We start from the raw sequence: 25,945 nt of genomic DNA, 5'->3' as shown, positions 1-25,945 counted from the left end.
TGACACGCTGGGAGACGTTTTAAGGAGAGGAATGGACTGAGTGACACCGAGGCAGGGGGAAAGAGGTCAAACCCAAAGCGGTTTAAAGGTATTTTCCTGGAGAGATGAGGAGAGTAAGCCTCTCCCTAAGCCTCCGCAGTGACATTAAACGTCCCAGCTAGCGTTAAGGCGCGCCATGCAGGCACAGTGGAAAGACGTGCGTACACACACACACGGACACACATGCGCGCGCACACACCCTGGTTAGGCTTGAGTACTGTGCACACACACTTAAAGGCAGACTATGCTAGTGTGTTATTAAGTCCTGTTGGGGTCAAAGCTAAGATACCTGTCGATGACAGACGTCATATTTGCCTTCGCTCTTTGCGCATTCCTTCTATTCAGTATTGAGGCCATGCTCTGATTTGACCCAGATTTGTCCCTGCAAATATGTGCATGTATAGCTTGAATGTGTGCAATTGCATACAGTGTACCGCTTATGACTGTAGTGTGTTGGGGTCAATTTCAATTCAGGTGGTCAACTGAAATTCCAATTCCGAGTTTACTTCCTGAATTGACTGAGTTAAAATTAAATTGACCCCTACCCTTGAGTTCATTGGCACGTGTGTGTGTGTGTGTGTTATTCAAAGAAGTCAGGCTCTCTTGGCATAGCCAGTAACCCAACCCCGGCAGTAGCTCTGTCTCGTCCTGAAATGTGCAACACGTTTCAAGTGTCCCAAGTCCCCAAACCCTTTCCTCAAGAGGTCAATCAAGTCTTTGTTTCTATAAACAAGCTACCCCTGGCTCTTTCCGATGTTCCAATAAGGACGTGTCATAATAATAATAATAATAAGCGTGACGGGTCATCAGACTGGGACAACAACACAAAAGCCCAACACACACCTGTTGCTCCTGCTGCACAATGTTGACTGTTGTGGGAGCATAGCCACTGTGACGAGAGGTGATTTGGTAGGAGAGGGAGCGAGAGATAGCGAGGGGGAACAGACAAGGATAGAGGGAGGGGAGTGAGTGAATGGATAGAGCGAGTGATGGGGGGGACTGAGAGGGAGGGCGGAGACCAGAAGCGGGGTCTCATGGGACCTAATCAGGGCATGTTTCCCTTAGTGCTGTGCAAGTGGCTAAATGTGTCCTCAAATGCAGTTAGAGAGGGGAGGGCAGGGACTCATTATAACAAGAACAAATCTGGACTGAGCTGTGTTTTTGTATGATGTGGAGAACCTGGGGCACTAAGTGGCTTTAGTGAGTTCCTCTAAGTCATATTTAGTGTGGTGTGGTCAAGCTGTTCTGGGTGAGAGTTAAATTGAGACCCCGTAACCCTGAGAGGTGTGTGTGTACTGAGGGTGTGTTTTGTGTGTCCACAGGCCCACAGAGAGGGAACGCACAGAGAGGTTGATCAAGACTCGCCTCCGAGAGATCATGATGCAGAAAGACCTGGAGAATGTCACCTCCAAAGAGGTGGGTTGAAGATGTTGTGGCACACACTACTGGTTCTGGTTCTAACAGGTCATATACGGGTTCTAATGGGTTCTCTACCGGTTCCTCCTCAGATTCGCACAGAGCTGGAGATGCAGATGGCGTGTAACCTTCGGGAGTTCAAGGAGTTTATTGACAACGAGATGATCGTCATCCTGGGTCAGATGGACAGCCCCACAGAGATCTTTGACCATGTTTACCTGGTAAGAGCACGGTCAAGGACTGCGTGGCACCCTATTGCCTATATATTGCACTCCTTTTAAGTAGTCTTCCTCTTGTCCCTTTTTCTGACGGACTGTCTGCTGATATCTGTATGATTATCTGTCGAGTTTGGACTTAAGTCTGTTGTTTTTGTATCCAGGGCTCTGAGTGGAACGCTTCTAACTTGGAGGAGCTGCAGACCAGCGGGTAAGAGACCATTCTGAGTCGTCTATCATCATGTCAAAGATTGTTGTTTACTGTGACAGTTGCAGCACAGTTTCAATACTGAGTAGAAGTTCCAACGAGTAACGTTCTCCGTTTCACTCCTTCAGTGTGAGGTACATCCTCAACGTGACGCGGGAGATCGACAACTTCTTCCCAGGCATGTTTGAGTACCACAACATCCGCGTGTACGACGAGGAGGCCACCAACCTGCTGGAGTACTGGAACGACACCTACAAGTTCATCACCAAGGCCAAGTAGGAACTCTGATATGATGCACTCTATTAGGTGTTCTTGAGTGTCTAGAAAGCCATCTGTCAAAGAAAATGTAGTATTATTAATTCGGTTTTCAGAGGATTTGCTTTAATTTTGAGAACGTTTTTAGTAAAATTTCATTTTTTGCATATTTGGTTTTAGCATTGTTCTTTTTAGCAATGTGAATGGTCTATACCAGGGGTATTCAACTATAACCCTACGAAGTCTGGAGACAGCTGGTTTTCTGTTCTACCTGAGAATTAATTGCACCCACCTGGTGTCCCAGGTCTAAATCAGTCCCTGATTAGAGGGGAACAATGAAAACAAGCAGTGGAACTGGCTTCTAAGGTCCAGAGTTGAGGTTGAAGGCTCTATAACATAAGCATGAGCCACTATATCAAGATACAATACTGTACAGTGCATTCAGAAAGTATTCAGACCCCTTCCCTTTTTCCATTTTTTGTTACATTAGACTTATTCTAAAATTGATTAAATATAAAAATCCTCATCAATCTACACACACTACCCCATAATGACAAAGCGAAAACACAAAAAACTTAAATCCTTATTTATATAAGTATTCAGACCCTTAACTATGAGACTCGAAATTGAGCTCAGGTGCATCCTGTTTCCATTGATCATCATTGAGATGTTTCTACAACTTGATTGGAGTCCACCTGTGGTAAATTCAATTGATTGGACATGATTTGGAAAGGCACACACCTGTCTATATAAGGTCCCACACTTGACAGTGCATGCCAGAGCAAAAACCAAGCCATGAGGTTGAAGGAATTGTCCCTAGAGCTCCGAGAGAGGATTGGGAGACTAGTCAGGATCGAGGGAAAGATGAACGGAGCAAACCTGCTCAGGACCTCAGACTGGGGCGAAGGTTCACCTTCCAACAGGACAACTACCCTAAGCACACAGCCAAGACAACGCAGGAGTGGCTTCGGGACAAGTCCTTGAGTGGTCCAGCCAGAGTCCAGACTTGAACTCGATCGAACATCTCTGGATAGACCTGAAATTAGCTGTGCAGCAACACTCCCCATCCAACCTGACAGAGCTTGAGTGGATCTACAGAGAAGAATGGGAGAAACTCTCCAAATACAGGTGTGCCAAGCTAGCAGCGTCATACCCAAGAAGACTCAAGGATGTAATTGCTGCCAAAGGTGCTTCAACAAAGTACTCAGTAAAGGGCCTGAATACATAAGTACATTTCATATAAGAGATTAATTTTTTAATTTTTTTACACCTGTTTTTTTATTTTTTATTATGTGGTATTGTGTGTAGATTGATGAGGAGAAAAAATTACTATTTAATCAATTTTAGAATAAGCCTGTAACATAACTAAAATGTGTGGAAGGGGTCTGAATACTTACTGAATGCACTGTATGTCATCAGCTTGTCTTCTTCACTCCCTCTACTCTAACCCGTGCTCTGTGTTCCCCTATTAGGAAAGCAGGGGCTAAGTGCCTAGTCCACTGTAAGATGGGTGTGAGTCGCTCGGCCTCCACGGTGATCGCTTACGCCATGAAGGAGTACGGCTGGGACCTGGAGAGGGCCTTCGAGTACGTCAAGGAGCGCCGCGGTGTCACCAAGCCCAACCCCTCCTTCATGAAGCAGCTGGAGGAGTACCAGGGTATCCTGCTGGCCAGGTAGGCAGGCACACACACACACACACACACACACACACACACACAGCTCTCACATATTGGGCCACATAGACACCTGGCTCTGCAGTGACTCTTTTTCAGTGATGGAATGAAGAAAATTGACAGTTTGTTATTTTCCTCCTCCTTTCTCTGCAGTAAGCAGAGGCACAACAAGTTGTGGCGCTCCCACTCGGACAGCGACCTCTCAGAGCGCCACGAGTCGCTGCTGTGTAAGACGCGCCCTCACAGCCACACCTTGGGCCGCTCGGACCCCCACAACAACAACAATGGCCCCACCCCCTCCCTGCAACGCTTCCTGCTCCAGGCGCTTGGGGCCGCCAGTGACCCCGACAACAAGGCCGAGGGCTCCCACATCTCAGACACACAGTCGGAGCCCGTCCGACTCACTCGCTCACACTCCCACTCCCCTGGCCCGTCAGCGTCCAACGGTCTGTGTGACTCCCGGGAGAACCTGTCTTCTCGAGGGCGAGGACCCCGCCAGGACCCCTTCCTCCCGCCGCTGCCTACTCCGCGGGCGGCCACGGTGGTGCCCGAGGAGAGAATGGACAACTCTGCTCTGGCGGTGGTGGCCGTGACGGTGCCAATCACCGCCGTCCCCCATCCTCCCCCCTCACTGCATATCCTCCCTCCTTCTCCCTTCCCCCAGCCACTGGCCAAACCCCTCCATCTAGGTTTGAGCACACATCTGTCCAGTCCTGTGCCTAAACAGAAAGCCCAGAGTGTAGCGCTGACCCTGGATCTGCCTGACCTCAGCAGCTCAGAGGTCGTATCTCAGGCCACCCTGGAGTCCAGTGACGACTCAGACACCCTGGGATGCTCCCTGTCAGACCCGCTGAGCGAGAGGGGGGAAAGTGTCATTATGGCGTCCCCAGGGATCCCCATGGCCGTGAGCCCTCTCACCGCAACAACGCCTCTGTCTTTAGGACCCTACGCCAATGATGACAACAACAACCCCAGCGGCGGTGACAAAGACACTGTCCTCGCTAACCCCGTTGACACCACATGCGTTACCGCGTCCTCCAACCTCAGCACAGACAGCATCGACTTCTTCAGCGCCCGGGAGAAATTCCTGGGCCTGTCCCAAGACGGAAGGACTCGGATTCTTTCCGAGCAGATGGCTCAGCGGACGCCTCAGCCGCGGTGCCCCAGCCAGGAGCTGCAGCCGCTGTCCCCCGAGAACCCTGCTGGAGCACTGCCAGTCACTGAGGAAGAGGAACAGGAAAAGGTGAGTTTTTTTTTGTTTTGTTTTTTTTACATTGAAATTACTTCGAATGATGAACGCCGGCCTCCGTTCTATGTCCTTCAGAGCTCCACAGCCCTGCTGAGAGTTACTGAGTGATTAACAAGATTACAGTACTCAATGGAGACAGTCAATGGATTTGATCATAATCCATTCGATTGGATAGGGAGGGAGCAACACAAGGATGTCTTTGGGGATGGTTTGTACAATACTGCCACCTATTGGAAGTACCTTTACATTATGATCAGTTTCCCTTGCTAATACATTGCTAATGTGTATCAAGCGTCTCAGACTAGGAGGGCTGATTTGGGATCAGTTCTGCCTTTTTAGATCACAACGAATAAGATTATCTTGTCAGGAGGAGCTGATCATAGATCAGCAGTCTGAGGCGCCTGAAACAGTACATACAGCCCCAGACCTTTTTAGACAGCTGTTGTCTACATACTTTGTTAGGGCGGTGTCCTTTTCTTTCTGTAAAATGTATTTTGGAAGATTTTAGTGACGCTCCAGCATTAATACAAAGGTAACTGTGCTTAGGTATCATTTAAAGCAGACATTCAAACCATTCTCTCTGTTCCGTCTCTATCTCAGAGTTCCCCCCATACGGAGGACGGTAGCGACCGATCCAGTCACGCCAAAGCCTCGCCGCCTCTCCATCACGACAACGGCGTGTCAGTCCGCCATATCGTCACAGAGATAGAGTCCATATCCCACCCCCCGGCAGCGGCGCCCCTCTCCTCCGCTCAGCCGGCTCCCCGCAGCCCCCAGCAGCTGTGCCCAGACGACGAGGAGACCCCACTGACCTCGCCCTCCTCCTACCCACAATCCCCCTCCACGCCTCCCTCGGATTGGCCGGCCGGCTCGGTGCGCAGGGCCACCAAACAGCTGGAGCAGAGGCTGAGGCAGGAGCTGGACTTACCTCTCAGCAACACGTCTACCCAACGCTCCCCTCTCCACTCCCCCAGTGCAGAGTTTCACCCCACACGATCTCCTCTCCAAACGACAAGCACGGACTGCCCACCCCTCCTCGCTCCTACCACAGACTGCCCCCCTGCTCCTGAACAAGGAAGAATACTGAACGAGGCTTTCAGTTTGTCTGCAGAGCCCAAAGGGGAGACAGAGTTAACCAGAGTGACAGAGGGAGGGTTTGTCGTCTTAGACATGGACTTTGCCCCAGAGCCTTCCTTCTCTCACTACCCAGACACCCACCACACCCCTGAGCCCATCCCAATCATCGTGTGCTCGTCTCTGGAGCCATCTAGGGCCCAGCCCCGGGCCTCCCCTGCACTGCTGTGGCTGGAGGGGGTGACGACCCTGGACTCAGACACGGATCGCCCCTCCCCTCCCCTGCCCCACCACGGAAGGCTGGCCCTGGCACGCAGCAGTGAGGAGCTGGAGAAGATCCAGGAGACCCTGAGGGAGCTGCAGGCCTTCCTGTACGAGGCGGGGGGGCTGGGACTGGGGGCTGGAGAGAGACCTGGTCAGGGGCAGCATCAGCTCCAGGGCCTGCATCACAGGGAGACGCCCGTGTGGCATAGGGCCATGGAGATCGAGGTGCGGATCCGCCAGGCGGGCCTCACGCCCCCCTCCTTGATGAAGCGCTCAGCCTCGCTGGCCAAGCTGGATTGCCTGGAGCTGTCAGCCAACGACCTGAGTGACTGGGACCTACGGCCCACCACTGCCAGCCCTCACAGACCCCCATTGGTGCCCACCCCCCGCTCCCACCATCACCCCAGCTTAGAAGATGTCTCCAAGAAGCAGCGGGTGCTGTCCCAGAGCCCCCACACCCCCAGGGCCCCCCTAAAGGGGGTGTACCCACTGGACCCAGACAGGACTGATAGGGGCTCCCAAATTGCAGGGAGTGATCCCCCATCTCCCTCCTCACCTCCATCGCTTGTTCTGCAAGGGGAGGAGGAGCTAGAGACAGACCTCTCCCCCCAGCTCACCCGCACCCAGTCCCCGAAGAGTGGGAAGAGTCACCTGCTGCGGCGGGTCCGCAAGGCTACCGACAAGAAACGGACTGCCACTGTGCTCTACAATACCATGTAACCTCACTACACTCTGCCCTAGGCCGAGGGTGTCTATGAGTGAGTGTGTGTGTGTGGGGTGGCCTAGGCCCTACATGTGCACTATGGTCCAGACTGTCCCCCTTGGGCCCTTGTCTGTCGTATGTGTGCACTGACTAGCTGTGTTGCACCCTATGTAATCTGTTAGTGTGGACTTGTGGTCCGTGTATGTTCAGGTGAATGCTGAGTCTGTGGAGGTATGTGTGTCTGTGGGTCCCCCCCCCTTATGGTTTCTAAAACAGCTGTAATTTCTACAACTAAAACTAGGGGGCTGTTTCTCAAAAAACATGCACTTTACTCTTGTTTTAATCTTTTTTTAAAGTTGTTTTTACCTGGGGAATATTTTTGCACTGATTCTATGGTAGCCTGTCTGTGTATCTGTTGTATGTGAAGAGAAGTGTAAGTCACATTCTTTATTCTTATTTTAAACAAGACAATGTTTTTTTTTTTATCCTGTTCGTAGCTGTTACCTATTAAAAAAATATATATACATGCATGACTCCTGTGATTCATGATTGAAATTCAGAGGAGTTTTATTTTTTAAATAGATCCCCTGTGGTGCGCTGTGTTCAGTTGTAAACATTGTGGAGCGTTGCTGATAGAAATGTCCTGAACAGAGACGACATGGTCGCTTATTCTACATGTCAGAGAGGTATGTTTGTTCTACGTAACATATTTCTATGTGAACATTGCTCAACGTTGTGTCCTGCTGAACTCAGCCCAGGTTTCAACGGCTCTGCCTTATATTGAGGATCTGTCTTGACGTCCCCCATGTGGACAGGACAGGAAGTGCAATGTTAAGTTGGGGAGGAGACGCTGGCTCCACATCTATTCGTCTTTCGGTTATTTCTCGCATCTTTTCGGCTTCCCATGATTTCTCGCATCCTATCTTCTCACTTTCCTCTCAAACGTATTGGAGAAGGTCCAAGGTCCCACTCTTAACCCCCCCCCCAATGTGTTCTGAGGAGTTCAGGAAACAGCAATTGAAAAAGCACCAATAACTAAAAAATATCCAGCCTCTACATGTAAGTAATGTTTCTCTAAGGTAGTGAAGTCTGCACTGCAGAATATTTAACACTGACAATTTTACTTCCCTGGTTCATCGGTTTAATTAAAATAGTCTGAGATTTAGGTTGCCGGCCTCCCAGATGATATAGTGTCTGATGACAGCACCCTGTGTATATATTGGAACGCTTTCAAAGAATCTGCCTTGTGAATAAAATGTAAAGCCTGCCCATAAAACTCATAACTAAAACGTAGAAATATTTGTGAAATGGTACACACACATTTTTCATGAGTTTATTAAGAAGTTCAATATTTGCCCTCCCCGATGTCAACGTAGAGGAGTGTTGAAATGAAGAGTCTCATCCTTGGTGCAGATGTTTGGCCTAGCGCCCTCCAAAATGCATTTGGGACGGATATGTTATTTATCCTCTACCTCTAAAGATTCTCCACACATTTACAGCGCTGAGCCCCTCTTAGTGGTTTTAATGTTACTCGTTCCAGCAGAATCAGATTTTAAAGGATGTGAATGCTGCTCAAAACAGCCTGTCTGGTTCCTGGGCTGTGCTTGTGCTTTCACTTCTGTCATTTGGTGAGCTGGCTAGTAGATACTGAACTACGTAGGAATGTTATCACCCAATGATGTGTATAAACCCTGGATTGCTGTGTAATGGCCAATGAGTGGTTTGAAGCCACCGGCCACCATATTGGTACTCCTCAGAAGGAGCAGTCCTCCATAGGAATGAATGGAATCCTACAGTATTTCAAATGTTTCAAGGACAAAATTACATGTATTTAAGAATTTCTTTGTTGTCGTGAGGATAGTAACATTACTACTCAATAGAATGTTTTTATATATTTATATACAATACCAGTCAAGTTTGGACACCTCATTTGAAGGGTTTTTATTTTTACTATTTTCTACATTGTATAATAATAGTGAAGACCTCAAAACTATGAAATAATACATATTGAATCATGTAGTAGCCAAAAAAGTGTTTAACAAATCAAAATATATTATATATTTGAGATTCTTCAAAGTAGCCAACCTTTGCCTTGATGACAGCTTTGCACACTTGGCATTCTCTCAATCTGCTTCACCTGGAATGCTTTTCCAACAGTCTTGAAGGAGTTCCCACATATGCTGAGCACTTGTTGGTTGCTCAGCATATGTTGGTGATTGTGGCGGCCAGGTCATCTGATGCAGCACTCCATCACTGTCCTTCTTGGTCAAATAGCCCTTACACAGCCTGGAGGTGTGTTCGGTCATTGTCCTGTTGAAAAACAATTGATAGTCCCACTAAGCCCAAACCAGATGGGATGGCATATCACTGCAGAATGCTGTGGTAGCCATGCTGGTTAAGTGTGCCTTGAATTCTAAATAAATCACAGACAGTGTCACCAGCAATGCCCCCCTACACCATCACACCTCCATGCTTACGGTGGGAACCACACATGCGGAGATCATCCGTTCACCTACTCTGCGTCTCGCAAAGACACGGCGGTTGGAACCAAAAATCTAAAATTTGGACTCATCGGACCAAAGGACAGATTTCTACCGAATGTCAATTTCTTGTGTTTCTTGGTCCAAGCAAGTATCTTCTTATTGGTGTCCTTTAGTAGTGGTTTATTCGCAGCAATTTGACCATGAAGGCCTGATTCACACACACTCCTCTGAACAGTTGATTTTGATGTGTCTGTTACTTGAACTCTGTGAAGCATTTATTTGGGCTGCAATTTCTGAGGCTGGTAACTAATGAACAGAGGTAACTCTGCAGCAGAGGTAACTCTGGGTTTTCCTTTCCTGTGGCGGTCCTCATGAGAGCCAGTTTCATCATAGCACTTGATGGTTTTGCGTTCAAAGTTCTTGAGATTTTCCGTATTGACTGACCATGTCTTAAAGTAATGATGGATGTCGTTTCTCTTTGCTTATTTGCTTATTTGAGCTGCCATTATATGGACTTGATCTTTTACCAAATAGGGCCATCTTCCGTATTCCGTCCCTACCTTGTCACAACACAACTGATTGGCTCAAACGCATTAAGAAGGAAAGAAATTCCACAAATTAACTTTTAACAAGGCACACCTGTTAATTGAAATGCATTCCAGGTGACTACCTCATTTGAGTGAATGCCAAGAGTGTGATGTCATCGAGGCAAAGGGTGGCTACTTTTGAAGAATCTCAAATATAAAACGTAATTATTTTTTTTAACACTGTTTTAGTTACTACATGATTCCATATCTGTTATTTCATAGTTTTGTCTTCACTATTATTCTACAATGTAGAAAATGGTACAAATATAGAAAACCCCTTGAATGAGTAGGTAACTTTTGACTGGTACTGTAAATGTTCAGTTCACATAATATAATTAAAAAATATGTATTAAGGAGTCTGTAATAGAATATACTTGTCAAACACGATTGTAGACATTAATACATGCATTTCTATAGGTTCCAAAATATTTTACAATGGAGGTGTACCTAAATGGCACCTCCTGTGTGTAATCTAGGATTAATACTTATCATTGGTATCATCTGACTGCAGGGATACAGTTTGTGTTCATTTTGTTAACGGGTAAGTTGACTGAAAACACATTCTCATTTAGAGCAACAACCTGGGGAATAGTTACAGGAATGAGCCAGTTGGAAGCTGGGGATGATTAGGTGGTTAGGTGGTTAACACCCCTACAATAAGTGCCATGGGATCTTTAGTGAACACAGAGAGTCAGAAGGACACCCGTTTAACATCACATCTGAAAGACAGTACCCTATGATGGGCAATGTCCCCAATCACTGCTGTGGGATATGTGTTTTTAGACGAGCAAAGAGTGCCTCCTATTGGCCATCCAATACCACTTCAAACAGCATCTGGTCTCTCATCCAGGGACCAAACCTGGTTAGCTTCAGAGGCAAGTCAGCAGTGGGATTCAGAGATCAGCCAAGGTACTGGGTTGTCATAAACTGCAGTGAAGATTATGCTGGTTTATACATGTTATTGTATTTCCTGTTCTATGATGTCATCCGGAGTAATTCTTAATACTTCTTATCGTATCATTTTAACAGAATGTTTAACATCACTGTTAGACACAGGTTTGGTGCAGGAGATAAGTCATCTGATGTTAAAAAGCTGTGAATTGCTCCTTTAATGAAAGAAACGGGAATGCCACCGATGTTCAAAAAAAAGTTTTTTTATTGACTTCCTTACACACGCCACAATGTTTCATTACCTCTAGCTCCTACTTCGTGAAAACCAGCCACTTAAAATAATAATACTAATCTGGCAAGCTAAACAATAAATAGGAGTATGAACCAGACTCATAACTTGTGCTGATGTTCTAATACTAGTTTAATATTTTTTGTACTAAAAACCAAGCAACTTGTGACACCTGCCCATATACCCCCCCCCCCCCCTCAGAGTTTGGCTCAGGTCAGAAATGAAATCCCAAGTGTAGGCTATGCTGAAATGTCATACAAATACCACAACTCCACACTCCACACAGACAAACACATCACAACTCCATTCATATCAAGTACAGATGCTTTTTCATTAGAATATCAAACTCGCAAAGGTCACCATGAACCGTGTCTCCACCAGTCCCCGTTTGTCATCTCTATTCTCTCCACCTCTCCCTTGATAACAGAAACCTACAATATCTGTGCTCCCTGTAATAACCTCCATGAAAAAGATGGATCTACACTGAACAGAAATATAAATGCACCATGTAAAGTGTTGGTGCCATGTTTCATCAGTTCAAATAAAAGATCTCAGAAATGTTCCATTCGCTCAAATTTTGTGCACAAATTAGTTTTTTACATCCCTGTTCGTGAGCATTTCTCCAAGATAATCCATCCACCTGACAGGTGTGGCATATCAAGAAGCTGATTAAACAGCATGATCATTACACAGGTGCACCTTGTGCTGGGGGGCAATAAAAGGCCACTCTAAAATGTGCAGTTTTGTCACACAGATGTCACAGGTTTTGAGGGAGCTTGCAATTGACATGCAATGGAATGTCCACCAGATAACTTGCCAGAGAGATTTTTGAAAATTTAGCAGTACGTCCAACCGGCCTCACAACCGCTGACCACATGTATCCACGTCAGTCCAGGACCTCCACATCCGGTTTCTTCACCTGCGGGATCGTCTGAGACCAACCACCAGGTCAGCTGATGAAACTGGGTTTGCACAACTGAAGAATTTCTGCAGAAACTGTCTCGTGGAAGCTCATCTGCATGCTTGTCGTCCTCCCAAGGGTCTTGACCTGACGGCAGTTCGGGTTCGTAACTGACTTCAGTGGGCAAATGCTCACCTTCGATGGCCACTGGCAGGCTGGAGAAGTGTGCTCTTCACAGATGAATCCCGGTTTCAACTGTACTGGACAGACGGCAGTGTATGGCGTTGTGCGGACGAGCGGTTTGCTGATGTCAATGTTGTGAACAGAGTGCCCCATGGTGGCGGTGAGGTTATGGTATGGGCAGGCATAAGCTACGGACAACGAATACAATTGAATTTTATCTGAATGTACAGAGATGACATGACGAGATCCTGAGGCCCATTGTCGTGCCATTCATCTGCCGCCACAACCTCACGTTTCAGCATGATAATGCACGGCCCCATGTCGCAAGGATCTGTACACAATTCCTGGAAGCTGAAAATGTCCCAGTTCTTCCATGGCCTGCATACTCACCAGACATGTCACCCATTGAGCATGTTTGGGATGCTCTGGATCGACGTGTACAATATCCTGCAACTTTGCACAGCCATTGAAGAGGCTGGCCACAATCAACAGCCTGATCAACTCTATGCAATGGAGATGTGTCCTGCTGCATGAGGCAAATGGTGGTCACATCAGATACTTACTGGTTTTCTGATCCACTCCCCTACTTTTATTTTAAGGTATCTGTGACCAACAGATGCATATCAGTATTCCCAATCATGTGAAATCCATAGATTAGGGCCTAATGCATACATTTCAATTAACTGATTTCCTTATATGAACTGTAACTCAGTAAAATGTTTGAAAATGTTGCATGTGCATTTATGTTTTTCTTCAGTATATATTCATTTTTATGTGTAGCCATATAGTGTAGGTCATGGTTATATTAGCCCCTCTGGAGTCCAAAGAGTGAGCAACAGCAGCTGTATGATGGCCGTACACATTGAAAGGTATAGGATGCTGTAACTGTTGTTGTGAGCAGACTAGCTGCCAACGAACCAGTCTCCTGTCATAGTGTTATCATATTAACATTAACTCCTGTCATAGTGTTATCATATTAACATTAACTCCTGTCATAGGGTTAACATAATAACATTAACTCCTGTCATAGTGTTATCATATTAACATTAACTCCTGTCATAGTGTTATCATATTAACATTAACTCCTGTCATAGTGTTATCATATTAACATTAACTCCTGTCATAGGGTTATCATATTAACATTAACTCCTGTCATAGTGTTATCATATTAACATTAACTCCTGTCATAGTGTTATCATATTAACATTAACTCCTGTCATAGTGTTATCATATTAACATTAACTCTACAGGGTTAACATATTACCATTAACTCTATAGGGTTAACATATTAACATGACCTCCTGTCATAGTGTTAACATATTAAAAGTAACTCCTGTCATAGTGTTATCATATTAACATGAACTCCTGTCATAGTGTTATCATATTAACATATTAACATGAACTCCAGTCATAGTGTTATCATATTAACATGAACTCCTGTCATAGTGTTATCATATTAACATGAACTCCTGTCATAGTGTTATCATATTAACATTAACTCCTGTCATAGTGTTATCATATTAACATTAACTCCTGTCATAGTGTTATCATATTAACATGAACTCCTGTCATAGTGTTATCATATTAACATAACATGAACTCCTGTCATAGTATTAACATATTAACATGAACTCCTGTCATAGTGTTATCATATTAACATTATCTCCTGTCATAGTGTTATCATATTAACATGAACTCCTGTCATAGTGTTATCATATTAACATGAACTCCTGTCATAGTGTTAACATATTAAAATTAACTCCTGTCATAGTGTTATCATATTAACATATTAACATTAACTCCTGACATAGTGTTATCATATTAACATGAACTCCTGTCATAGTGTTATCATATTAACATATTAACATTAACTCCTGACATAGTGTTATCATATTAACATTAACTCCTGTCATAGTGTTATCATATTAACATGAACTCCTGTCATAGTGTTATCATATTAACATGAACTCCTGTCATAGTGTTACCATATTAACATATTAACATTAACTCCTGTCATAGTGTTATCATATTAACATTAACTCCTGTCATAGTGTTATCATATTAACATTAACTCCTGTCATAGTGTTATCATATTAACATTAACTCCTGTCATAGTGTTATCATATTAACATTAACTCCTGTCATAGTGTTATCATATTAACATTAACTCCTGTCATAGTGTTATCATATTGACATTAACTCCTGTCATAGTGTTATCATATTAACATTAACTCCTGTCATAGTGTTATCATATTAACATTAACTCCTGTCATAGTGTTATCATATTAACATTAACTCCTGTCATAGGGTTATCATATTAACATTAACTCCTGTCATAGTGTTATCATATTAACATTAACTCCTGTCATAGTGTTATCATATTAACATTAACTCCTGTCATAGTGTTATCATATTAACATTAACTCCTGTCATAGGGTTATCATATTAACATTAACTCCTGTCATAGTGTTATCATATTAACATTAACTCCTGTCATAGTGGTATCATATTAACATTAACTCCTGTCATAGTGTTATCATATTAACATTAACTCCTGTCATAGTGTTATCATATTAACATTAACTCCTGTCATAGTGTTATCATATTAACATTAACTCCTGTCATAGTGTTATCATATTAACATTAACTCCTGTCATAGTGTTATCATATTAACATATTAAAATTAACTCCTGACATAATGTTAATATGTTAATATGATAACACTAACTCTATAGGGTTATTATTCTATCTCTCTACTTATTAGAACCATTAACAGTCATCAAGAGTCCATCCACAGTCTAATTACAGTATGTCTCGATTTTGTGCAAATCAAAGGGGGGGGGGGGATGTAGCAATCTATTAAAAATGAGGAAGTAACAGAGTATTTCAACATCCCACCCCACTTGACCCACCTGACACGCACACAGAGGGCAGTATTCATTAGGGCACACTATAGCAGAATGATTTGCAACGGTAAACAAAAACAAGTGTTTCTATTGGACAATTTCAGGTAGTCCATCCCTGTTTCATGACATTTTCTTTCGTTGGTGCCTAATGAATAAGACCCAGGTCTGTGAAGTGGACACAAACCCTATACCCCAATCACAGGACCATTTATTAAAGAATGGCCTTCACAAACACAATTTGTATTACCCTAGCCCCACTGATGTGGTCGGTCAATGTAGCATTCCATTAAAAGTGTTTCTTCTTGTTTCTTGTTGTAAACTTGCACTGACTGCGAGTGCAGAGTGGCACCAGAGAGTAGTGAGTCTGTACTGTAGCGGTATCAGCACTGTAGAGCCCTGTTGTGCCACACAGACAGGCTCTTATTGAAGGAGCGCAGTGGGGAAGGGGATATGGGACGGTCAGAGGAGCAAGGCTGTCACAGCCAGGAGTAGAGTGAACTTATTGACTACCCTCTCTGGACCTCCACCCTCCTCCTCTCCCATACCTCCTAGAGCCCATCTGGCCAAACAGGCTCTCATTTCTCCAAGAGTGACAGTTGGATGATCCGCTGCAGCTCCTGCTCCTCTTGCCGTCGCCGTAGCTCGGCCTCTGCCTGCTCCCGTGCCGACAGCTCCATGGCCAGGCGGAGCTGCTGGTCGTAGCTGCAGGCTGCTGGGGTCTTCTTGGTGGGCGTGTTACAGAGGCTGGCTGGAGGGCAAGGCCTGTGCTGGGGAGTCCTGGAGGAAGAGTGTGGGTGGGTGGGTTGGAGACAATGAGGTTGGAAACCAGGTTATTGTGTAAGGAGAATAAAGGAATTGTCAGTGACAGTGGAAATGGTTGAAAAATATGGTGGACCTAGATTCATTTTGACAGGACATAATTTGAGTAGGAAAGAGGGGTTGTCATGTGCATGCACACACGTACGTGTACATGCAAACACACACAACAACACTGACACACACACACTTCACACACTTTTGTTTTACTATCCTTGTGGGGACCAAACAATTGATTCCCATTCAAAATCATAATTAACCCCAAACCCTAAACCCTAATTCTAACCCTAAACCTAACCCAAGACTAAAATAGCCCTTTTCCTTTTGGAGAACGGCGAAATGTCCCCACTTGTCCACATTTTCCTTGTTTTACTATCCTTGTGAGGACTTCTGGTAAAAACCAAGGATAGTAAAACCCCCCCAAAAAACACACACACACACACACACACACACACACACACACACACACACACACACACACACACACACACACACACACACACACACACACACACACACACACACACACACACACACACACACACACACACACACACACACACACACACACACACACACACACACACACACACACACACACACACACACACACACTAAATTGTGCTAGTTTGAGTTTATGTAACATGCAGTGTATTGTTCCCAGAGAGGGCATACAGGAGAGAGGCAGAGTTACTGTATATATCAGGGGCCAGTCACTCAGAGTGTATCTACTGTATGAGGTGCAGGGAATGCAGACAAAGACAACAGTGTGTGCATGACTGGGAGTGAGTCAACAGTGACATTGTGTGCTGTGAATGCAGCCAGGAAGCTCTCTGGCCTCCAGTGTGCTGGAGAAGGACGAGCCAAGGCTTTAGCAAACAAAGGCTGAGAAGGATAGCGAGTCGAGTGCGGAGAAAGTGCAGACCTTTGCAGGCGACTGGGGTCACAGGGAAGAGTACGTGTGCTGGGCTTGCTGTTGGTCAGCGCCTCCCAGATAGTCACCTATACACAGACCAGGAAGTAGACAGACCGAGTCAGAGAGATAGTCAGTCAAGTCAACAAGAAGAATCACCAAACGTTCTTGTCATTTCAATGTTTCAATCTCAGTGTTGATACTGGATTATGCCCTAGGATACTGAGTCAACTGTTTGTCTATCTAGCTGATTAGGACAGACTTACACGTCTTTATAGTGTATATGGAATTTGTAGCTCTTTGCACAACTGTACACACTATTAATGCGATGTGCATGTAGTTGATTCACATCCTGAATGAGCCCCCAAACTATAGTATTACTTTAGAGTTAAGGTTACAAAACAACCATACGATGCCTTATGTTTCACTTAGGAATGAAGAGGACTACAGTCATACCATACTTTGTGTTCATTAGGCACCAAGTGGCAGGAAACAAACTAAACAGACAACCTGGACGCTCATTTCCATTTTCCTTTGTGTTCTTTAATGAAGACGAGCCAGGTTGAGATGGCAGTTAGCCCTATGAGGGGCCAGAGTGAGTCTGACCTGGTCGTACTCAGAGCCAGCCTCCAGCAGACTCTGTTGGATGGCAAACTGCAGCAGATCCTCCTCCTCATCACCACGCATGTTGTTGTCCCGCTGGTTGCCTCCCAGCACAGTGTAACCCTGAGGGGGCTCGAACACACACGGGGGGATCTCCCCTCCACGACACGACGCTGCATGGAGGAGAGATACAGGACAGGAGTGATGGGATGTTATGGGTCATTCTTGAATTTCCTTAGATTTCTTTTTTTTATCAAAAAATGTTTGCTTTGTCATTATGGAGATTGATGAGGGAAATAAACAATTTAATCATTTTCAGAATAAGGCTGTAACGTAATAAAATGTGGAAAAAGTCAAGGGGTCTGAATACTTTCCGAATGCACTGTATGTGATTTTGTTCCTATTTAACAAAAGTGGGGCAATAGAGCTTGAAATGACTGAAATGCTTTCTAAATATAGCTCTGAGGGTGTGGAAATGGAAAGCAGACAGATGGCCCTTTTTGGTACTATAAGTAACTATAACTCTACGGCGTTCACAGAGCACTTTTTACACCAAAATGTCTGTCGGAACCAGTCCAGAACCATATGAGGGACTTAACATCTAAGAGTTAGATTTGAGCTGTGGTTTCAATTGAACAAAATCCTCAATTACCTCAAATTTGTCATTGGTTGTGTTACTAGTCTTACTGGTGGCAAAATATTCTCATAATGGTAAAACATATTTAAAGTCATTAATTAAGCTGCCATATTAGATGTATTTAGAATGGGAAAATGTATCCAAATATATTTAAATAAAAATGTCATACCCAAATCCCACATCAATTTAAGACTGACCCTCATGTTATGTTAAGTTATTATGAGTCAAAGTTTTTCCTGTCCAACCAGGTAAAACGGACTTTGTCCTGGTCAAGTCATGAGATTGGGAAACACTCCTGGCCCTAATTGTAGAGTAAAGATGGATTGTGTGTGTGGGTGGGTGGGTGTGTGTGTGACTGTCTGTGTGCGTGTGTGTCCATGTGTGTGTTTCTCACTTGTGGAGCTGGAGCTGGAGACACTAGAAGAGTCGCTGCCTGGGGAGGGGGTGTCTGTGTCAGTCCTGGGGCTGCTGTCCTTCTGTCCGTCCACCTCCCCCTCCACCCGGCCCGGCCCTGTCACCGACCCCTCCTCACACCCGTTCAGGTTCCCAAAGGTGATCCGGGCATTCAGGATGTGATAGATGGGAATTTCTGAGAAGATGAAGAGATGACAGAGACAGTGACAGAGATGTTTAGGATTTACGATTATCACTGGATTCATAATTAATGTGCAATAGATGTAAATATTACAAAAATGTTAAGAGCTCAAATTAACACATTTTGAGGCAGCATCTGAATGAATTTAAGGAGTAGCCAGAATGTCCAACATGGCATAAGGACAGGTGGGTCTGCTTCAGTGGTGGAAAAGGTACTCAATTGTCATACTTGAGTAAAAGTAAAGATACCTTAATAGAAAATGCTTTAAGTAAAAGTGTAAGTCCCCCAGGAAAATACTGCTTGAGTTAAAGTGGAAAAGTATTTGGTTTTAAATATACTTAAGTGTCAAAAGTAAATGTCATTCCTAAAATATACTTAGTGTCAAATGTAAAAGTATAAATAAAATTCCTTATATTAACCCAACAAGACAGCACAATTTTTTAAAATGTAAATTTACGAATAGCCAGGGGCACACTCCAACACTCAGACATCATGTAGAAATGACGTATTTGTGTTTAGCGAATGAGCCAGATCAGAAACAGTAGGAATGAACCGGGATGTCCTTTTGATAAGTATGTGAATTGGACCACTTTCCTGTCCTGCTAAGCATTAAAAATGTACGAGTACTTTTGGGTGTCAGGGAAAATGCATGGAGTAAAAAGTACATTATTATCTTGAGAAATGTAGTGAAGTAAAAGCAAAAGTTGTCAAAAATGTAAATACTAAAATACAGATACCCCGAAAAACTAATTAAGTAGTACTTTAAAGTATTTTTACTTAAGTACTTTACACCACTAGTCTACTTTGATAATCACCCACTCCCGGTTTCTCTCCACTTTAACTACCATGATGTGCCAGATCTTTAGGATGCAGATCAAACTATCTGGTTACAGGAGTGTACTCTACTCTCTCACCGATCTTGACAGGGAAGCCAGGTGGCAGTCGCAGGGTAATGAAATCCCTGAGCTTGGCGAAGAGGGCATTGGAGATGGCCATGAGGTCAATGATGGGCGCCACCTGCTCCGCTAGGGACAGTGGATGGGCCTCACACAGCCACAGCTTAGCCTTGAACCTGAGGAAACCGGGAAACATGTACAATGCATTTGGAAAGTATTCAGTTTTCCACATTTTACGTTACAGCCTTATTCTAAAATGTATTATTCTAAAAAAAAAATGCCTCAACAATCTACACACAAAACCCCATAATCACAAAGTGAAAACAGGTTTTTAGAAATTTGTCGAGGCACAGATCTGATGAAGTGTACCAAAACATTTCTGTAGCATTGAAGGTCCCAAAGAATACACTGTCCTTCATCATTCCTAAATGGAAGAAGTTTGGAACCACCAAGACTCTTCCTGGAGCTGGCCGCCCGGCCAAACTGAGCAATCGGGGGAGAAAGGCCTTGGTCAGGGTGGTGACCAAAAACCTGATGGTCACTCTGACAAAGCTTCAGAGTTCCTCTGTGGAGATGGGAGAACCTTCCAGAAGGACAACCATCTCTGCAGCACTCCACCAATCAGGACTTTATGGTAGAGGGGCCACTTCTCAGTAAAAAGGCACATGACAGCCCACTTTGAGTTTGCCAAAAGTTTGCCATTGTTTCTCACACAAGGAGAAACAAGATTCTCTGGTCTGATGAAACCAAGATTGAACTCTTTGGCCTGAATGACAAGCGTCACGTCTGGAGGAAACCTGGCACCATCCTTACAGTGAAGCATGGTGGTGGCAGCATCATGCTGTGGGGATGTTTTTCAACGGCAGGGACTGGGAGACTAGTCAGGATCGAGGCAAAGATGAACGGAGCTAAGTACAGAGAGATCCTTGATGAAAACCTGCTTTAGAGCGCTCAGGACGAAGGTTCCCCTTACAACAGGACAACGACCCCAAGCACACAGCCAAGACAACGCAGGAGTGGCTTCAGGACAAGTGTCTGAATGTCCCTGGCCCAGCCAGAGCCCAGACTTGAACCCGATCAAACATCTCTAGAGAGACCTGAAATTAGCTGTGCAGCGACGCTCCCCATCGATTCTGACAGAGCTTGAGAGGATCTGCAGAGGAGAATGGGAGAAACTCCCCCAAATACAGGTGTGCCAAGCTTGTAGCGTCATACCCAAGACGACTCGAAGCTGTAATCGCTGCCAAAGGTGCTTCAACAAAGTACTGAGTAAAGTGTCTAAATACTTATGTAAATGTGATATTTCCGTTTTATTTATTTCATACATTTATAAAAACTTGTTATGCGGTATTATGTGTAGATTGATGAAGGAAAAAAAATATTTATTCCAATTTAGAATAAGGCTGTAACGTAAAAAAAATTGGAAAAAGTCAAGGGGTCTGAATACTTTCCGAATGCACTGTATGTACAGTATCAGTCAAAAGTTTGGACACACCCACTCATTCAATGGTTTATATTTTCTTCATTGTAGAATAATAGTGAAGACATCAAAACTTTGAAATAACACATATGGAATCATGTAGTAACCAAAAAAGTGTTAAACAAATCTAAATATATTTTATATTTGAGATTCTTCTAAGTAGACCACTTTTGCTTTGATGACAGCTTTGCACACTCTTGGCATTCTCTCAACCAGCTCCATGAGGTAGTCACCTGCAATGCATTTAAATTAACAGGTGTGCCTTGTTAAAAGTTCATTTGTGGAATTTCTTTCCTTAATGCGTTTGAGCCAATCAGTTGTGTTGTGACAAGGTAGGGGTGGTATACAGAGATAGCCCTATTTGGTAAAAAAAACAAGTCCATATTTTGGCAAGAACATCTCAAATAAGCAAAGAGAAACGACAGTCCATCATTACGTTAAGACATGAAGGTCAGTCAATCCGAAAAATTTCAAGAACTTTGAAGGTTTCTTCAAGTGCAGTCGCAAAAAACATCAAGCGCTATGATGAAACTGGCTCTCATGAGGACAGCCACAGGAAAGGAAGACCCAGAGTTACCTCTGTTGCAGAGGATAAGTTCATTAGAGTTACCGGCCTCAGAAATTGCAGCCCAACTAAATGCTTCACAGAGTTCAAGTAATAGACACATCTCAACATCAATTGTTCAGAGGAGACGGTGTGAATCAGGCCTTCATGGTCGAATTGCTGCAAAGAAACCACTACTAAAGGACACCAATAAGAAAAGGAGACTTGCTTGTGCCAAGAAACACGAGCAATGGACAATAGACCGGTGGAAATCTATCCTCTGGTCTGATGAGTCCAAATTTTAGATTTTTGGTTCCAACCACCGTGTCTTTGTGAGACGCAGAGTAGGTGAACGGATGATCTCCGCATGTGTGATTCCCACCGTGAAGCATGGAGGAGGTGTGATGGTGTGGAGGTGCTTTGCTGGTGACACTCTCAGTGATTTATTTAGAATTCAAGGCACACTTAACCAGCATGGCTACCACAGCATTCTGCAGCGATACGCCATCCCATCTGGTTTGCGCTTAGTGGGACTATCATTTGTTTTTCAACAGGACAATGACCCAACACACCTCCAGGCTGTGTAAGGGCTTTTGACCAAGAAGGAGAGTGATGGAATGCTGCATCAGATGACCTGGCCTCCACAATCATCCGACCTCAATCCAATTCAGATGGTTTGGGATGAGTTGGACTGCAGAGTGAAGGAAAGCAGCCAACAAGTGCTCAACATATTTGGGAACTCCTTCAAGACTGTTGGAAAAGCATTCCAGGTAAAGCTGGTTGAGAGAATACCAAGAGTGTGCAAAGCTGTCATCAAGGCAAAGGGGGGCTACTTTGAAGAAGCTCAAATATAAAGTACTGTACATTTTGATTTGTTTAACACTTTTTTGGTGACTACATGATTCCATGATTCCAAACTATGAAATGTGTTATTTCATAGTTTTGATATCTTCACTATTATTCTACCATGTAGAAAATAGTAAAAATAAACAAAAACCCTTGAATGACTAGGTGTGTCCAAACTTTTGACTGGTACTGTATATATACATATACACATATATACAGTATATATATATACTGTATATATATATATATATATATATATATCTTTACCATACACTACCGTTCAAAAGTTTGGGGTCACTTAGAAATGTCCTTGTTTTCCATGAAAACATATATGAAATTAGTTGAAAAATGAATAGGAAATATAGTCAAGACGTTGACAAGGTTATAAATAATGATTTTTAATTGAAATAATAATTTTGTCCTTCAAACTTTGCTTTCGTCAAAGAATCCTCCATTTGCAGCAATTACAGCCTTGCAGACCTTTGGCATTCTAGTTGTAAATCTGTTGAGGTAATCTGAAGAGATTTCACCCCATGCTTCCTGAAGCACTTCCCACAAGATGGATTGGCTTGATGGGCACTTCTTATGTACCATACGGTCAAGCTGCTCCCACAACAGCTCAATAGATTTGAGATCTGGTGACTGTGCTGGCCTCTCCATTATAGACAGAATACCAGCTGACTGCTTCTTCCCTAAATACTTCTTGCATAGTTTGGAGCTGTGCTTTGGGTCATTGTCCTGTTGTAAGAGGAAATTGGCTCCAATTAAGCACCGTCCACAGGGTATGGCACGGTGTTGCAAAATGGAGTGATAGCCTTCCTTTTTCAAGATCCCTTTTACCCTGTACAAATCTCCCACTTTACCACCACCAAAACACTCCCAGACCATCACATTGTCTCCACCATGCTTGACAGATGGCGTTAAGCACTCTTCCAGCATCATACATTTTTTTCTGCGTCTCACGAATGTTCTTTGTGATCCGAACACCTCAAACTTAGATTAATCTGTCCATAGCACTTTTTTCCAACCTTCCTCTGTCCAGTGTCTTCGTTCTTTTGCTCATCTTAATCTTTTATTTTTATTGGCTAGTCTGAGATATGGCTTTTTTTTGCAACTCTGCCTAGAATTCCAGCATCCCAGAGTCGCCTCTTCACTGTTGACGTTGAGACTGGTGTTTTGCGGGTACTATTTAAAGAAGCTGCCAGTTGAGGACTAGTGAAGCGTCTGTTTCTTAAACTAGACACTCTAATGTACTTGTCCTCTTGCTCAGTTGTGCACCGGGGCCTCCCACTCATCTTTCTATTCTGGTTAGAGACAGTTTGCACTGTTCTGTGAAGGGAGCAGTACACAGCGTTGTACAAGATCTTCAGTTTCTTGGCCATTTCTCGCATGGAACAGCCTTCATTTCTCAGAACAGCCTTCATTTCTCAGAACAAGAATAGACTGACGAGTTTCAGAAGAAAGGTCTTTGTTTCTGGCCATTTTGAGCCTGTAATTGAACCCACAAATGCTGAATCTCCAGATACTCAACTAGTCTAAAGAAGGCCAGTTTTATTGCTTCTTTAATCAGCACAACAGTTTTCAGCTGTGCTAACATAATTGCAAAAGGGTTTTCTGATGATCAATTAGCCTTTTAAAATGATAAACTTGAATTAGCTAACACAACGTGCAATTGGAACACAGGAGTGATGGTTGCTGATAATGGGCCTCTGTACGCCTATGTAGATATTCCATAAAAAATCTGCCGTTTCCAGCTACAATAGTCGTTTACAACATTAACCATGTCTACACTGTATTTCTGATCAATTTGATGTTATTTTAATGGACAAAAAATGTGGTTTTCTTTAAAAAACAAGGACATTTCTAAGTGACCCCAAACTTTTGAACAGTAGTGTGTATATTATACAATACACCTGAATCTTGTTCAGTAGGGCTCACCGTAGCAAAATGTTTGGAAACGTAAAATGAAGAGTAGTCCCTCTCTGTTGAATTTTTATTCCGTTGGGAGCTACTCACAGTGCAATGCAGGAACGTGTCCCACAGAAAGAGTCTTTGTTGGTCATGCAGGCATATTGAAAAACTGTGAGAGACTTGAACTCTAGTTCTATCTCATCCTAGAACATTGATCAAATCTTGTCATTTGTTGCACTGGTTTCTGTTCAGACCAATCAATGTTTATGTTCAACTGATGAGATAATGTACTAGTAGCCTAGTGATCGGGCTGGGACACCATCTCACTGTTGTCTTGTCACAATCTATCCAATAACCAGCAGAATTATAAACGGCTATTGATGTGATCTCAATTTTCATAGTCATTTATCAGATCACACAGCCTACATACTGTAGATTGGATAGAAGGAAAACATGTACATGCATGGGCCAGAGCCAAAACACTTGACAGGGCCAGAGACATACTGTAGACTGCATCCACAATGGCACCCTATTCCCTATATAATGCATTACTTTGGGCCCTGGCTAAAAGTAATGCACTATAAAGGGAATAGGGTGCCATTTGGGATCCAGGCATGTTGTATGGTTCTGGATAGGGCTATTATAGCCAAGGGCCCCGGGCATAGAGGGTGTTATAAGGGCTGTGATGGCTGTCGCTGTCACCTCTGAGTCTTGGTGGTGAGTTGACAGGGGTGGCCAATGTCCCGGGTGCCCAGGGGCAGGTTGGGATTGAAGTACTCCTCGGCTGTCAGGGCTGTGGGGTTGGTCACGGCAGGACATGACATCTGAGTCACTAGGGCCTGTTGAGAGAAGGGGAGGGAGGGGGGATGGGGAGAGAGGAGAGAGCGAGAGGGAGGGAGATATAGAGTAAGAGAGACAGAGTGAAAGAGATCGAGAGAGAGAAAGAGAGAGAGGGATAAAAGGAGGGAGGGTTAAGAGAGAGAAAGAAAGAGAGAGAGAGGATGAGAGAGGGGGATAAAGATTGTCAGCGGGTTTGGCAGCAGAAGACAACTCAAATGGTGATCAATATTTGAGAGAGAAGAGATGCCCAGGGAACTCTACTCATGTCAAAAATTGACAGCCACTCTGGCTATAAGGTAAAATCCCTATACAATGATGAGGATGAGGATGAGGATGATGATTAGGATTGATGATGGTGATGAGGAGGATGAGGATGATGAGGAGGATAATGATTTGGATAAATGATGATGATGATGATGATAATGATGACTATGACCACTAACCCCATTGTTAGGCCCCATGTGTTGCTCGGCGATCCCTAGGAAGTTTTGCAGGGGCGTCTTACCGACTGAGAAAAAGGTCACATCA

The 25,945-nt window shown here is 44.0% G+C and overlaps 2 protein-coding genes across 3 annotated transcripts in view; one reads left to right on the top strand and one right to left on the bottom strand.

Annotated features, from left to right (window-relative positions):
- Positions 1–7,623, top strand: part of LOC139549035 (protein phosphatase Slingshot homolog 2-like) — a 35,526-nt gene extending 27,903 nt beyond the window's left edge. For both annotated transcript variants that reach the window (XM_071359092.1, XM_071359091.1), the window contains 7 exons: positions 1,362–1,455; positions 1,548–1,676; positions 1,835–1,881; positions 2,007–2,153; positions 3,606–3,806; positions 3,960–5,049; positions 5,656–7,623. In XM_071359092.1, coding sequence (XP_071215193.1) covers positions 1,362–1,455; positions 1,548–1,676; positions 1,835–1,881; positions 2,007–2,153; positions 3,606–3,806; positions 3,960–5,049; positions 5,656–7,113 — 3,166 coding nt within the window. In that variant the 3' untranslated portion in view covers positions 7,114–7,623. The remainder of the gene's footprint in view (positions 1–1,361; positions 1,456–1,547; positions 1,677–1,834; positions 1,882–2,006; positions 2,154–3,605; positions 3,807–3,959; positions 5,050–5,655) is intronic.
- Positions 7,624–14,709: 7,086 nt separating this feature from the next.
- LOC139549033 (ankyrin repeat domain-containing protein 13B-like) overlaps positions 14,710–25,945 on the bottom strand; it is a 40,652-nt gene continuing 29,416 nt past the window's right edge. The window contains exons 9-15 of the mRNA XM_071359090.1: positions 25,861–25,925; positions 25,280–25,416; positions 19,815–19,972; positions 18,700–18,894; positions 17,672–17,841; positions 17,078–17,154; positions 14,710–16,113 (exon numbers count right to left, since the gene is read on the bottom strand). Coding sequence (XP_071215191.1) covers positions 15,912–16,113; positions 17,078–17,154; positions 17,672–17,841; positions 18,700–18,894; positions 19,815–19,972; positions 25,280–25,416; positions 25,861–25,925 — 1,004 coding nt within the window. The 3' untranslated portion in view covers positions 14,710–15,911. The remainder of the gene's footprint in view (positions 16,114–17,077; positions 17,155–17,671; positions 17,842–18,699; positions 18,895–19,814; positions 19,973–25,279; positions 25,417–25,860; positions 25,926–25,945) is intronic.

The sequence above is a fragment of the Salvelinus alpinus genome, chromosome 22 (genome assembly GCF_045679555.1).
Source record: "Salvelinus alpinus chromosome 22, SLU_Salpinus.1, whole genome shotgun sequence".
Lineage (NCBI taxonomy): Eukaryota > Metazoa > Chordata > Actinopteri > Salmoniformes > Salmonidae > Salvelinus > Salvelinus alpinus.
The sequence above is the reverse complement of the archived record's forward strand: the minus strand, read 5'-3'. Positions and strand labels throughout refer to the sequence as shown.